At 48.5% G+C, this 15,954-nt stretch overlaps 1 protein-coding gene across 2 annotated transcripts in view; it reads left to right on the plus strand.

Annotated features, from left to right (window-relative positions):
* The first annotated feature begins 4,968 nt into the window (after positions 1 to 4,968).
* LOC144178555 (uncharacterized) overlaps positions 4,969 to 15,954 on the plus strand; it is a 39,035-nt gene continuing 28,049 nt past the window's right edge. Inside the window, exons 1-6 of one of the 2 annotated variants that reach the window (XM_077706493.1) lie at positions 4,969 to 5,829; positions 9,292 to 9,393; positions 12,391 to 12,450; positions 12,859 to 12,930; positions 14,378 to 14,528; positions 14,854 to 14,927. In XM_077706493.1, coding sequence (XP_077562619.1) covers positions 9,349 to 9,393; positions 12,391 to 12,450; positions 12,859 to 12,930; positions 14,378 to 14,528; positions 14,854 to 14,927 — 402 coding nt within the window. In that variant the 5' untranslated portion in view covers positions 4,969 to 5,829; positions 9,292 to 9,348. The remainder of the gene's footprint in view (positions 5,830 to 9,291; positions 9,394 to 12,390; positions 12,451 to 12,858; positions 12,931 to 14,377; positions 14,529 to 14,853; positions 14,928 to 15,954) is intronic. The other variant, XM_077706495.1, reaches the window with a different exon arrangement.

Genomic DNA, 15,954 nt, shown 5'->3' on the forward strand with positions numbered 1-15,954 from the left:
CGGAGGAGCTACTAGAGGAGGAGAGCCCCAGGCCTTATGGGTGGCCCCTTTTAATGAGCGATAACTCGGCTAATACTTAACGTATTTAAACAATTTTTGAGGGATGACGTTCCTTGGATAGTACTCCAGTGACTGCTCATGCAAAATCGTAACATTCGGCAGCCTATTTAGGGCCCCTTTAACGCAACAAGAAAAAGCATCAGAACTGCGACAGGACTGCGACAAGACATAAAGAACATCAGAAGTGCGACAGGGCTACAACACACGACAGAACACCCGGATCACTACAAAACATCAGAACCCCAACAGGAATATGACACACGACAAAACATCAGAGCCACGACACGACAAGAATACAAGACGGCGCGCGGTACGCAAAAATACGACAAACGACAAACTACAAGAAATTTCATGTTGTCATTTTCGGCTGGGAATTAGGAAAAAAGGGAATGGCCATGCGGCCCACTTGCTCATTTCCCGCAACAGAACCTATGATGTCATACCAGCCAGCTCTGCGATTGGCGGAGGCCGGAAAAAGCAATCCCAAATTAGACAGAAATTACAAGCTTGGCGAACTAGCTATTTGCGCTTAAATTTAGGGCACTTTCTTTTTATATCAGTAAGAATGGTGGGACAAACAGCGGAAGTTACGAAAGCACACGTAAACATAGAAGTACCGATGCGTGCTGCTGTTGGTACTGCACGCACTATGCTTGGTTTAGATGCACAGAACTGCGGGGCTTTGGGGTTTTCTCAGACGACACTGGCCGACTGACGCAAGCGACGGTGTTTTACGTGACCAAATTTTCCGAGCGAGCACCATGTTTCACGAAACGATTATTTTCTCCATGAACAAAAACAAGCCAGGTTTCAATACGGTCACAAACAAACCAAAGGCAGAAAACGGCTTGCCGAGGGGTGGTGGCGCCATTTAGGTTGAGTAACAGTGCGCAAGTCTACGCTCCACACCAAGTTTAGCTGGAAGGCTGGTTCTTATGATGTCATTGCAAACGTCGTTCATGCGCACGTTTTGGCGCGAGAATCAATTTTAGCTTTGGTTAATTTCGCAGTCAGTAAAGCACCGTTTGCCTCCGGACAAGCGCTCACGAAAACGTTCGAATAAAACGAACTTGTATTTCGTCTTCATGGCCCCTTTAACCATCTTTTTTTATTTCGAAAGGAGCAGACCTAAGAAAATCCAAATGAAAGCTAGTGAATACCACCAGCTCCGCTGTTTCTTCGCATTTCAATTGCGAAGGTGGCCGAATTTTGTTATTTTGTTTCTTTGTTCTTGGTGTGCTAAAAGATAGAGTTTAGATTTTCAAAGTGACTAATTACGAAGTCTCTGAGCATATACTTTGGTGGCAGTTACGTGATTGCGGGCTGCGTTCAAAACCCGTGGTTGAACGGTTTGAACGAGTGGAAGTGCTCACACTGCTGAATAAATATGAACCAACAATAAGTCCCAAACGCCGTAAGTGGTGCGCATCATAACTAACTGGCATGCTGCTAGCTTTTGAGTTCGGCTGCTAGGGCGCTCTGACTAACATCCGAACCCAAGACCAGAGTTATGAAGGCGTGCTCGCTGCTTTTTACTGCGAATCAGTATACCTCTAAGCAAGCAAGGAGATTTTCGGGTCCGCGCCAGTAGAAAACTCCCAGGCTTCTGCTGCCTACACCCAGGCTACACAAACAAACTACTGGCACTGCCAAGTATCGAACCTGGGCCCAAATGGAGAAGCGGAGCGACAGCCCGTCGTTTTGCTAACTATGCTACGCCCACACACGGAGACGGGGAGACAGACGGTGGTTTGAATTCAGCACCTGAGAAGGGGTAGGGCGCTTTTTGGAGGCTGCACATGAAACAAACGTGAGGGGGAGGCAGTGAGAGAGATGACGCCGCAGCCACGCGTGCCGCCCTCTCCTCACCCTTCGCCAGACGCTCCTCTCCGTTTTCTATCTTCCGACGCTTCTGCCTTCGGGACGTCGCCCCTGCGAATCCCAGGTAACGGCTGGCAGAGTCTCTAATTTCACTCCTTGTAAAGCCACATGTGTGAATTCAAGTGACGCCGCGTAGGTGTCGTTTACAGCTTCGCAGTCCAACCACCTTCACAGCGTGCCTTGGAGCCAATTGTTTTGCTTCATCGCTATGTTTTCTTCTTGGGAGCCCTACAAGGGCTACCTAAGTGAAGTAAATGGTTTCAAGGAATCAACCGTTATGTCGCAGATTACCAAAAAGGCGTCCAAAGTGGTGATCGGAACATGCCATCGGAAGTCTGCCAGCGGTGTTGTTTGTGAGCAGTGGAAGGGTCTGCAAAGCAATGGGACGAGTATGTGAGATGCTTGTTGGGTAAACTGCGGAGTTGCTTTAGGTAAAGACGGGAATTCCGGGGCAAGAACGCCCGATGAAAAAAATGATTACGAAAAACGTCTGGAAAAGTTTGAGGTGGTTGTGCATCACGATAGAAACGAAAGCAAACGTTGAGAAATTTTATTTAACTCCGCAGGATCGTAATCGATGCACAGTTCAGCTGGTGGCACAATAAGCGAGAACCTGGCAGGTCTGGGTTCGAATTCGACAAATGGAGGGATCATTTTTTCATAACTTTATATCACTGGGATTATGTCTGTTCGCTTATGACGAAATTATCCAGCGTGTCTCTACCGTTCATCACTAATGGTTCTGTTGGGTGATTTACTTAACGAGATCCCCATTTCGCCGTTCTGATTGGCTCTGCAAGGTTCCTTCATTGTTAAACGTTGTGTGAGTGGTATTCCAAAACAGAATTCTGCGGTCGCTTCTCCATCGTAGTTAAAACAAATTGGTCAGAATTGCTCGAGCAGCTTGACGAGGTGCCGACCCCGTTACAAGTTGACAAAACAGCAAGATGGCGGTCAGTCATGCACGAAGAGTGCAAATAAATGAGCAAGTAATACACAGCGTCGAGTGATACAAAATTATGTAACAGAGCGCTAAACGAGACAACGGTACTAGGAGTCAAACTCTGTTGCAACTAAGTGTGCGGCTTAATTATTCACCGTTTGAGGTGTTTAATTTAGCCCAGTTGCACTGCCAGTGGCCATCACTGAAACCGTTGACCGGCGAATGCCACCAGGTGCCGGCTCGCATTTTGTCACTTCACACGTTCGTTTTAGTGAGTGTATGTTCTCATTTATCTAGATAAGTACGACGAAATTATGTTAGCTGTATCCTGAAATTGTGGTTCATGTTTTGTTCCATGTAGTGTCTGCATTGTTCATACTTTGTTTTTTAACAGCGAGCTGCTGTTGTTGGTCGGAATGCGTGCGGCGTCATTAGAAAACCCCAAGGCATAGTTACTCACTTTACGAGAGCACTCGCTTTACGAGAGCGCCCGGCGTCTTCCAGGCTTGCGCGTGGCGCTCGCAAAAAATACCAAGAAAGCAGTTCACGTCCGTCCGCGCCGCAAAGAGGGAGCACAATACAGCTCGCGCTAACGCGCTACAGTCGCCCAGTTCGTGAGCGAGTGAGTGAGTGCTTTATTGATACAGAAAGTGGAAAAGAAGTGGACTGGGGATATTTTGAACTCATTTGGAGTTCACCAGCATACAACCCAATCCGAGGAAGGGCGAAGGGGAATGAAAGGGGGTAGGTGAGAAGAAATGGGAGGAGTGCGTAAGGCTGGCCGGCAGGCATTGGGCTACAGCCGTTGTATGAGATTCGCTTTCTTGAAAAAGGACAGGAGAAGTCGGAATGCTTCCCGCCGGATGGAGTTGAGGCCCGTCGGGAAAAGCAGGTCCATCAGGATGTGGCTGGGCAGCCCGAGACGCTGGAGTGCGGCCCGAAGCTCTGCTCGCGGGACATGGTGCTGGCGGCAGGAGCAGTGCAGGTGCTCCAGGGTTTTGGGATCTGGGCAGTCAGCACATGTGGGCGACGGGCGGCCTTGTTGGTGCAAGCGATGCAAGCGTTGCAGCAACATAGCCGCATGCGGATGAGTATGGAGCGGGCGTCCCTGCTGATGCGGCCAGGCAGGACCTGTGGAGCTTGGCCGCTGATGACTCTGGGGTCGGGTGCATCGTCTCCTCCGCCCGCGCCAGGATGGGTTGTGCGGCGTCGAAGGGCCTCAGGTCGCTGGAGGCAGGGGCCCCATCCTGGCGAGCAGCACCTCTGGCCAGGGCGTCAGCCACCTCATTGCCGGTGATTCCGACATAAGATGGCAACCAGTGGAGCCGCAGGTCACAACCGCGGGACTCCACCAGGCGAAGCTTCGCCGTCAGCGACCGCTCCACGTAGCCGGTGGAGCTCGATGGCTGGTCCGCCGCTCGGAGTCGCAAGAGAGCGGGCCGGGAGTCGGTGAAGATGACGGCCCCCTGAATCTGGTTGGCCTTCTCCCGGAGCATGTCTGCGGCAAAGTGCAGCCCGGCCAGCTCTGCACGGGTGGAGGAGGCGGGGAAGGGCAGGCAGCACACACGACTGGTGCCAAGCTCCATTGCCGTGCAGGCGGCTCCAGCTCTGCCCATGGACGGTTACATGGAGCCGTCAGTGTGTAGAGGTGCAGGAGGCCGGCCGTCTCGTTCTGCAGCAGGGAAGCAACCTCCTGATGGATAGCCTGGTTCGCAGTTCAGTTCAGTAAAACTTTATTGAGGTTGGAGAAAGGATTAAAGGGCGAAACTTGGGTGGAGTCCTCTTTCCAGGGCCCTAGAAGCTTGTGCCCCGCCCCGGCACTGTTGATCAGCTGGCGCTGGTCTTCCAAGGCTTAGCTGACCAGAGTCGCCTCCCACGTTTCTAGTGAATGAGGTGTATTGTTCTCGGTTTGCCGCCGGTTCTATATAGCCCGTGCTGACGCGTTCCACTTTGGGAGAAATGCATGTGAAAGCCTGCGGACAAAACGATCCGGGCCCACTAGTCATGCATGAAGTAGACGATGATATTAGTGGATGGGACGATGAATACTACTACCACACATTGAAAAGCAACAACGGAACATTTAGGTAAACAATTTCAAACCTAACGCAATGCGTGGTGGCGTGTCCTTCAGTGCTTACATCCTTCAGCTCCGCTATGGTTCAAGCCTTGCGCGACTTAGTGAAAGCTTTGCCAATTTTTTATTTGTGCGTCAGTACACGAGGGCATATCAGCTGTCCTCGGGCACGTTAATAGACGATCAATTTATTAATAGCTGGATACTTTACTTAGTAGATAAGTTATATGGCCATAAAGGTTAAAATATCTGGCTTATTAAAGGCTGCAACGCGACCTGTGCCGTTACTTTGGTTCCTCAATCGCCGGTACAAGCGGACTTGACACATCACGGAAGGTTGCCTCCAAAACAAACTGCAGGGTGTTTTGTTTCTTTCCTCTCTTTTCTTGTTCTTACACCATCCGCCCACCCACCGTCTCAGGCAAGAAAGCCTCCCAAGCAACTAAGAATCGATGGCGCGTCTCACCACGCCATGAGACTGTCGTTGGTAGGACCCCGGCAATCATTTTCTCAGCGTATGCAAACATTTACCCCCGTGCATACGGGGGCGCAGACAAGGCAGAATCTTCTGAGAGTGTTGCCGAAACGAAGGGCTGCTTTTGCGCGCCTGTACGTCGTGTTCGGGAGACTGCTGTATCGAGCTGCGCGTATGCACGTTACCTGCGTGACGAATACGGGGCCAATAAATCGCGAGAGACGTGGTGACGTTGCATGTGACGCGAAGTCGATACCGGGCCGGCTTATTTCTGCACCCGCCACGCTCGCAATCAATGCGCTCGCAGACGACAGGTTGTGCGCAGTTTGGTGAGTGGACGCGGGTCTGGAGTGTTGTCTTCGGGAAGGCTCCGATGTTTCTGAAAAGGCAATGGTTCGTATATGAAGCAATCATTTTTTAATACGTGCGCAGCGTTCTTTGCCGAGTACCCCCACAGGCAGGACCGTGTAACGCCCTGCATTTCCACAAAAATGCAGATATCGCGGAAGTTCCACCTGTAATCGCTAGAATAGCATCCAGATAACTGGTCGGACGAAATTTTGAAAAACAAAGAATAAGAAAAATATAAAATAATTACGGAAACTGGCGAACCGTGTAACGCCCTGCATTTCTACAATAATGCAGATTTCCCGAAACTTGCAAATTTAATCGTTATAACAGGGTAAATGGCGATCATTGGTAGAACGAAATTTCGAAAAACTGAAATACAAGAAAAATATTAAGCAATTATGTAAAATGGCAAGCCGTATAACGCCCTAAATTTCCTCAATAATGCAGATTTCGCGAGCGTTACACTTCGAATCGTTTTAATAGCGTAAATGGAGATAATTGGTCGGACAGGATTTAGGAAAACCAAAACATTGACTCTAAAAACTCACACTCAAGTCAAGCGGCATAAGAATGCTCCGCATTAGCAGATAATGCTCTGAATTTCTCCAGAAACTTCTTGCGCTAACAAAAATGCACTTTTACATCTATTTCGACAACATGCTACAGGCATTGGCGTGTATGTGCTCGCCGAGAGGAATATATTAATTTCGGTGCCGCTCCAAGCTTTGAGGCACTGCGGCGAACTAACCCGATGGGAGCTTCTTACAGTTTTTGGCGGAGTTTAGAAAGAAAGAAATGCAGTACAGTTGAACCTCTTTATAAAGAACACTGATATAGTGAATTATCGGCTATAGCGAACAAAATACAAACTTTGGTTGGTCACGATTTATTTCAGTTACACTTATTCTCTTACAACGAAACTGAAACCGTGAGAGCCGCGCGCTATATCGGATATAACGAAGAAATATTTGACCAGGAGGCTAAGAAGCTACTTGGAAAAATCACCCGTGGTCCGAAACTGCAGAAGTATAAAGGCCATTTTGTTCGTGGACGCTGCGGAAAACTTCATCCTGCTCATTGCTGTGGGTAGCCACCAGGCAAAGATCACATCCTTCATCAAATAAATAAGGACGCAGGCCTGTTTTGTGAAGTGAACTTTGTTTCGTTGTATTCTCACATACTCATGTTCCGGTTTATAGAGCTTGAAATTCTACAAGAGAAATGTAAGGGTTCGAAGCCTTAAAAAATGCATGTTTGTATCAAGCATTTTTTCGCGAGCCAGATTGTAGATTTGTTATAGACGATTTTTACAACTACTGTTACAATGAATATCTGTTATAACGAACAAATCTGTTATATCGGGAGAGCAATCGGTAATTTGCTGTCCCGATATTACTTCGTAATAACGAGGTTCGACTCTACTAAAACTTATGCGCTCAACTGCAAAACGTGATGCAAGTGAATCAGGAGCACTAAGTTGTACTGATTAGCTTCCACCTTGCTGGTGGTTGCTTTGAATGCCGGGATGCCTGGTGACGTGTCCTTCGCAAAATTCTGCGATTCTATTGGAGTGACTGCTAGTTTATTATGTATATTATTTGGCTATGAATTAGGCCTATAGAATTCTTCTCGTGGAGGCTCGGTCTTTTGTGGAACTACTCTTCCGATTTTCTGGGCACCTCTTTGGTTGTTTGTGCTATTGCTGAGGGAACGTAGCGGTGCATAGTGTGTGCTCTTTGCCGCTTCCATCGCACACGCATGTTAAACTGCAGTGTTCTTCGTTAATTCATCGGCTCGACTGGTATAGCTGGACTGTAGGCTACTGCGTACGCTTTTGGATGTGTTTTTCTCGACAATGAGGTATGTTATCCACATGATGTCATTTTTTCTGGAATTATAATATATACATTTTCTTTTGAGTGCTACGTGTCGAATTACTACTTATAAAACCTCGAATACTTTCGTGTGCCTGAACCTGTGACAACCTTTTATTGCTTTTTTTATTTAATACAATTTCGCGCTCACACTCCCGGAAGGATATGCATATCCTATGATCCTATGATGAAGGCCAGGCTTTCATCGGCGAAGCTGTTTTGAAAATCGTAATTTTTTCGTGTGAGCAGTTAGAAATACCCAGAAATTGCCGAGCTAGCGCACGTCAGCACGGGCCTCGCGGCGGCCGCCCTGCAGTCAACAAAACAAAGAGAAATCCTAGCGCTCCGGTGTGCGCGCCTCGCAACGACCGCCCGGCGTCCCCTGCGCACGTCTTTCAAGCCAAGCATGCCCACTTAGGATGGTTGGCCAACATTGGCAAAAAAAAAATTTGTAATCGTTGCAACACTTTCTCGGAACGAGAAATACACGTTATAGCGTACGCCGCTCCAAGATGTTGTCCGTTGAATATCATTTCCAAAAAAAAAAAAATGAATGAAGTTCACACAGCAACGATGCTGGAATAAAGGTCGTTGCGGCAGCGAAGAAGAAGCAAATCGGCTGCAATCGTGGACTCAAACCTTCGTGATGGTCGTGACGGTTGCGCAAAGCTTCGCTCCCTTCAAGTGGTACGCGTTAGCGTGAGCTTCCTTAATTTTTTTTCTAATAGTTTTGGATACCCTTCGCGGTGTCGCGCGTTGAAAACGCCCTTCAGCGACAACGCAAAAAGTGAACGATCGCAATGTTAACGCGAAAAAAAAATGGAATTCACGGGAAGTCCAGAAAGATGCTTCGCAACACACAAGTGTAGCGACACCCGCATAGGGCGTGAGAAGGTTCCGCGACAGTTTCAGCGTGCCAGAGATTCGGTGGGCGCCGTTTCGCTCCTCGCAGTCCTCGACTCCCGTCCGACAACGCGCGCGCCTTGAGTCGACATTCCCGGTCAGTCTCGTGCATTCCTTACCACCCCGAGACACTCCCCGATGGCGATTTCCGGCTGGCACCCCGCGCCGTGCATGCTTCTCCATGGATCGATAGAAGCGCGGAGCCCCGCATGCATACTTCGTCACCGAAGGGTTCCAGCTTGAAACGACGTCTCGCTATGTCTTCCCCCAAGCTCTCGACTTCCCGCCGCCCTCCTTGCGTTCTCAAGAACCAGCCGCGGGCTCGCGAGGAATGGAGATCACTGCGGCTGCAATTTCCCGCCTCCGCTGTGTGCGAGTCAGCCGAGCATGGAACGTAAATCTCTCTCCGTGATACTGCAGTCCCTCCGATGCAGCTGGACCCGCCCGAGCATCGGGTAATGTTTGCCCTGCTTTAGCCCGACTTCGGAGTCTCAGTGTTGACGAACAACTTCAATCAAGGTTTCTGTAGAGTGAGACAAAATCTCATGCGTGTTTTATTTTCAGGGAGGGAGGACACGCTTAGATGCGAAGCTCTGTTGTTTCAAATGAAGGTATTTGCTGAGAATTAGGCTTGGCAAACAAGACTCGGGAATGTTTTTTGCGAACACTTCTTTGTATGTCGGCGAGCACGCTGTGTGCCCTTGATTAAGGTATTGCGCGAACGCAGGTCACGGCTCCATTCGCTCACGCAAAGCTGACCATGTGAGTGAAGAGGAGTATACCGATGCATCATTTCAGAGAACGTCTCAAGGAAGAAGAACGACGCAGGGTGCGTGATACCCTTTCCGAGGCCTTCGGGCCTTCTTCCCGCGGGGAGAACAGAGAACGGACAGGCTCTAAGTGTGGTCAAGCGCATTTCACGCGAAGAGCAAAACTAATACATGCTGAAAGCTGAAACTTGAAGACTGGAATGGGTCGGATTTGGGCACAAGCTATCAGGGGCACGCATTCATGGGAGATAAAATTCTGTGTTCATTCAAAATGTCGCTACAGGCCGTAGTTTTGACGCATGCGCACATTTAACAGGGATAGAAGGTCGCAGGCAGGGAGGAGGGATGAAAAAACTGTGGTTGATTGCTCTGTCTAGGAATCGGTAAAACACGAAAGTGAAATGTGCAGCGAAATCTGCAGCTGACCATGATTTGCGGGTCGGCGGCTGTCTTGTGGGTGTGCTTGGCGAGCGACGTCCTGCTGCGGGTGTAGCCCGAAAGAACCCATTCCCGTTTGACCCCGTCCCGTTTGAACCCACTCCCGAAACGCCCTTCCCGCTTGACCCGTCCCGTGTGCGCCCGCTCCCGAAACGACCTTCCCGTTTGGGCGCTTCCTGTTTCAGCCCGTTCCCAAAACGCCCTTCCCGTTTCAACCCGCTCCCAAAGCGCCCTTCTCATTTCAACCCGCATCATTCCAACCAATTTGAATGTCCGAAAATATGCGTTACCGTCTCGAAACTGTCCCCCAAAATGTGCTTACGAGCAACGGGTCATGCACTAAAAACTTGTATGCAGCAATTTTTCTGGAATCGACCGATATTTCTGGCCGATAAAAGTTTCCGAATGCCTTAGGCCGATACTGCCCTCTTGACAAAATATTTGTAGCTGCGAAAGTGTACTAGAAAGATACCCAATCTCTTGAGCAATGCACGCATTGGATTTTTATGCAGTTGGTGTCCGTACGTGAGGCTGAAATTTATTTAACAGCCGCTCTTATGCTCATTGTTTGGAGCGTAGCTTTGTCTTCGGGTTCGAGATCTATAGATCAAAGATGTCCATCGAGAGACTTAAAAAAAGCAAAAATAACGATTGAATGTGTTAACTCAGCCAATTACACATTTTGCGAGAACGCCGGCGGTTTTCTGTCCTGCTTTTTTGTTGTTGCATAAAAGCCTGCGCGGCTTCTTTGTGCAGACACCGCTGAAGTATAGTGTACTTGGGGAAGCGCTTTCCGCGTTTCATCGTTTTTCTGGGGAAGCCGGGTAGCGCGTCCAGCTGATAAAAATAATCCCAGCCAGGGAAGGGTGGTTAAAGTCCTTTTGGGGGAAGCCACACCTTTGTCGTTTAATGTCTATACGACGCCGAGGGTACCTTGTGACGTCGGCGGGATGTCTCTCTAGATGCCGGGGATAATTACCGCATTAGAGCATGCAAAGAACTGGTGCGTCCTGGTCGGTGGTGTTATCCTCGATGCGGCGTCATTCGTGGGGCTAGAGATGAATAGAGAAAGGCCCGCCGCGGCGCTTGGAAAAGTTGCACCGGCCAAGGTACGCAGTGAGGTTCAAATTCGTAACAGGTCTACAGTGTCACCGCTACAACGGATATATGTGACGAGGGACTGACAGCTCCTTTTGTAATGGACACGCCTGGTTGACAAAGCCGGGAATGTCTTCGGCGCTGAGCATATTTTCGGCGCGCGTCGTAGGAACAATACTTAGAGGCCGCCCGAGGGTCGATGGCCACCTGTCGGAGTTTCTATGGGTCGGTTGGTTTTTATTAGTTATTTACCCGTCCTTTCATGAATACATTGAAGATTGAGTTAAAGTTAGCTTTAGAGTGTGGATAAAATAATTGTTTGTTTATAAACCTTTGGTTGACGTAGCCGTGTGTGTTAGTAGCCCCTCATCACATTTTTTCGGGACACGGTCATGATGGCGTCGTTTTGATGTAATAAAACTTAACAGTCTGGAGTTTTTGCGGTGGATCTAAAGAAGCTAAAGACGAGGGTCAGTCGACCGAACGAGAGCAAACAAGGGAAGACGCCGGGAGACCCTCGTGATTTAAATACGTTTAGCTTAGGTATTTCGCTGTTTTCGTGTAAATTGTGTAGATTTGTTAATTGGTATGACTTTAATTGTAACCAAATGTCGTCGTCTGTAGATTCAAAGACTGAACCCCAGGTTTGAAAAGCAGTCAAGGACTCTGGCTTTACTGAGTATGCTATCGCAGCGGCTGTGAACAAACGGAAATAAATGAAAAACAATATGAAAATGTTTTTTATAACGGTTCATAAACTGGGTATGTTATTCCGGGAACGGGCTAAATAGGAAAATACGAAACGGGAAGGTTCTTTCGCGCCGGGTTGAAATGGGAAGGAACAAACGGGAAGGTTGAAATGGGAACGGGTTCAAACGGGAACGGGCCAAGTGGGAAAGGATGAAACGGGAAGGGCGTTTTGCGCCAGGTTGAAACGGGAGGGAACAAGCGGGAAGGGTGAAATGGGAATGGGTTCAAACGGGCCCCTCCCCCTGCTGCCGGGTCGCTTCGGCAAAGGTGTACTGGCGGCATTTCCGTGACGGATATGACGTCAGTGAAATCTTGGTGTATTCCGGCATAAAACACCTTCGTGTTAAAAATACAACCCGAAAACGAACAACCTTAAGTATAACGTACTCTTTAGTACTAAAGGTTGCTTCCCCGCAAGAAGACCCTGTGTGGAGGGCTGCACCCTTTACAGGCCCCTTGCTTCGTTGTACTGGCATCATTTCCGTGACGGTTATGAAGTCAGCGAAATCTCAGTGTATCCGGGAATAAAAAACTTTCGTGTTAAAATTCATTGCGGGATTTTAGTGATGAATGACTTGCCGGCTGCCAGCGGTGTCTGCATCCTAGGACTTCCCCCCGAAAGCAAACTTCTTGGCACGTCCCTGCCTTGTAGATTAACTTTAGACGCTGCCTTCTTGTAAATACCATGTTGAGCATGCCATAAACAGAGTTTCGTGAGCCCATGAGCAACTGTACAAAGTCACTGTGTCCATTTTTCGACGGAATCGCAGGACGAAGAAATGCTGCGAAGTTACGATTCCTGGCGGAACCCACAAGACAACGAACGAACGGTTTGGACACGCTTTCTTTATTCGCTTTAAGCGTGATTTCTTAATTTCCAAGATGGCAAATCGACTGAGTTGTAAGGCATGTATGCTAATCAGCGCTTGCAGTGTTTTTTTTTTCCTGTTCTTGTGTGCGCTGCACCATGAACGTCTTGCTATTTTAACAAAGACGTTTCACTCTAAATTATTCGCTGGGAAAGTACTGATGATGCGTGACATACGGTGGAAAACAATAACGCCAAGAAACAACGACGAATCGTTAGATTCTTTTTTTTGTCATAATGTCCAACATTGTTAATAAAAATAACTGCGCCTATGTTGTTCCTGCTATCTTGTTCCGTTGCTGTTTAACGTGCTGGTTTCCCGAGTAACTGCAAATACTTATCTTTACATATCTTTTTTTTTCCTCGGCAGGATGGCGGCATCTTCAGGAACGCTAACCGGCTTGGCATTCGGAGCCCCACTGACAGCCTCCTACTGGATGAGGTAAACTTGCTATAGATACTCTAGTTTCCTCTTGCGAGAACGGTAACCACTGGCTAGTACGGCTTACGAAGATTCTTGTTACGTAGCCTAATGCTGCGATACGCGTGCGCGTGTACAAGTAGGTGCCCACGGGAGGGTCTAGGAGGGCAGAACGTAATTTATAGTTGCTCCACTTTTAAGGACTGTTGTTAGGAAGTTTCCTTTGGGAGTTAAACTCACTCACTCACTCACTCACTCACTCACTCACTCACTCACTCACTCACTCACTCACTCACTCACTCACTCACTCACTCACTCACTCACTCACTCACTCACTCACTCACTCACTCACTTACACTCCCTCACTCGCACTCACTCACTCGCACTCACTCACTCAAACTCACTCACACTCACTTGCTCGCTTCCTCATACACTTCCTCACTCAAACTCATTCACTCACTCACTCACTCACTCACTTGCTCACTTCCTCACTCACTCACTCACTCACTTGCTCGCTTCCTTGCTCACACTCTCTCACTAAAACACCCTCACTTTTTCACTCACTCACTTGCTAATTTCCTCACTCACACTCACTTATTGACACTCACTCAGTAACTCGGTCGGTCGGTCGGCTCATCACTGACTTCTTCGTCTCACTGACGGCGTAGGTCGCTTCAAGAACGCACTTCAATAAAGCCAACTTTCTTTGACGATGATGACGATAATCATGGTCGAAGTGAAAGAAAAAAAAACGCATCCCGGGGTCGGAATCGAATTTGGGTGCCTCGTGTCATGAAGACGACGAATACCCGATTGCGCCATTCCGAAATGGTCTAAAAAGTTTGGATTTGGAGAGGAGTATATGGAGGTGCAAAATCAGACATAAAAACCGCGCACACCTCCGTATAACGGCGACGATAGTTGAACGCGTAGCTTTCATGGTGCGCAATCAAATGGCGAAGGGCCAAAGTCAAAGCCGCTGCGATCAAAGGCCCAAACTTCGAGCGAGTCTAAGTCCAAACCGTGTGCGAGTCAAAGTCCTAATTTAGAGGGCAGCGAAGTCCCCACGAGGAAGTTTCGCGTTCAGCCATCGTCGTCGTTGAACGGAAGGGTGGGTGATTTTTATTATTCGCTTAGTATATATCACGGTCGGCTTGCTCTACATACAGTAGCCGACCGATTTTTCGGACCTGGAGGGAAAAGAGAAATAGTCCGAATAAACAAGCAGTCCGAAAAATCCGCGAGTCATTACTCCTATGGGACCACTGGCGGTTCCTTGCGAAAGATCGATATATCCAGCAAGTCCGAATTTTCGGAGTATGAAAAAACGGTCGGCTACTGTATATGCACTTATTAACAACCGTGCTATTTCTACGCACTTTCTTCTTCATTCATTTAGCAGCGACTCTGTGTCAGCTAGGTCTCCGACTAATTCGCTCTTGTTCCGGTTGTCCTGTCGCCGTGCCAGCCAGTGTACCGGCTGGGCAGGCGAGGTCCCGTGGGCAGACAGCGTACCGACACCGACCCTCTGGGTCTGCGGTCGGGCGTCGTCCAGGTGGCGCCCAGGGTGAGGCACCGGCCAGCACCCGCTTCCTCGGGAGACCAGAGACCCACGCTGGGTGCGTTCCTCCCCACCGGGTATTTCACGCCGCACGAAGCGAGTGGTTGTTAAAGATGCTCTCACTAGTGCTGGAGGCCAATAAATGCACTTTAAGTGGGTCAGCCAAATGCACGAACTTCCGGTCGACGAATGAAGCCATTGTACACATCTTGGCGCCTGGGGTGTAATATCTGCTGTAGGCTTACCCCAAGAAATAACGTTGCTCGCAGCCGGTTCGATGCATGCCTCGCATTCGTCGCTACTAGTCACTGCTGCGAATGTGGGTCAGGTGAACAGCGAAGGTGACGAATAATCTTTGCCGGCCTTATTATGTTCATGTGCAGAGGAGCTTCTCCGCAAGAAGACCGAGGCTCGCAACGAAGAGCGCCTTTTCGAGAGGCGCCAGCTCGAGATAGCGGTGAGTGCTTGAGAGAACCCATTTATTCGTGCCATGCAAGGTTTAACGGAGATTAGATGCCTATAGCTAATAATTTATATCTGAGGCTTTCCGAGAAAAAGGTATATTCATTTGCTTTTAGGGGCAACCGTAAGATTCGTAAGGTATCCGGTAGGGGACCGGCGCCACTGCGCATGCGCACAGACGGTTTCGCCGCCTTAGCGCACGCGCAATATCCCCGTTACCTCCAGAGTACCGCACAGGGCCGGTCATCCGCTCACTATTACCCTCTAACGCTGTCCATTTTCAGCAAAAAAAATATAAGGTATACGGTATAACATCGCAAGGCGTAGTCAAGGCCGCGCACCAAACAACGCTCCGAAAGATTTTTCGCGTAATACGAGTATTATATATGGTTTATACGTTCAAGTTTCGATGTTTAAGATAGTTTGGGCGTTCAAAATGGCATCTTAGTACGGGTGTATGAGCACAAGCCCTGCGTGAAGTCATTTTACGGATGCATCAGCTTAAAGTCCTCATGCACATCCGAATGCTGTCGTTATATGGGAAGGTGGCTGGGGGGACGTAGCGCATTTGAATAGCTACCGCGAGTTTCACACTGAAAATACAGCAGTGATCTCCATACATCGCATATACCGTGTTTATTCGATTAAAAGGCGGTCATGATTATAAGGCGAAGGTGAAGTTTTGTAGATTAAAAAAATCGCTGTATAAATATATTAAGCTTCGAATATAAGGCGAGGTATGACTTTGAGATACGGATTTTGCAAAAACATTTCGCCTTATATTCGAATAAATACCGTAATGAGATTGAACTGCTCAGTCTTGCAAGTTGTACTACGTTACAGGGTATAGTTAAACAAAACAGGTTCCCCTCTGAACAACGGCAGTTACACAGGCATTGCCTGCAAGACGAAAGTTCTGTTCGATTCGCTCCGACCTATAATGTAGCGTGCTTCGAAAGACGTCAGCCAACCAATCCTTGCTTCTTTGCAAAACAAGAAAGAGAAACCGATACACAAAGTAC

Source organism: Haemaphysalis longicornis, unplaced genomic scaffold (assembly GCF_048455015.1).
Source record: "Haemaphysalis longicornis isolate Haplotype H1 unplaced genomic scaffold, Haemaphysalis longicornis Haplotype H1 scaffold_4, whole genome shotgun sequence".
NCBI lineage: Eukaryota > Metazoa > Arthropoda > Arachnida > Ixodida > Ixodidae > Haemaphysalis > Haemaphysalis longicornis.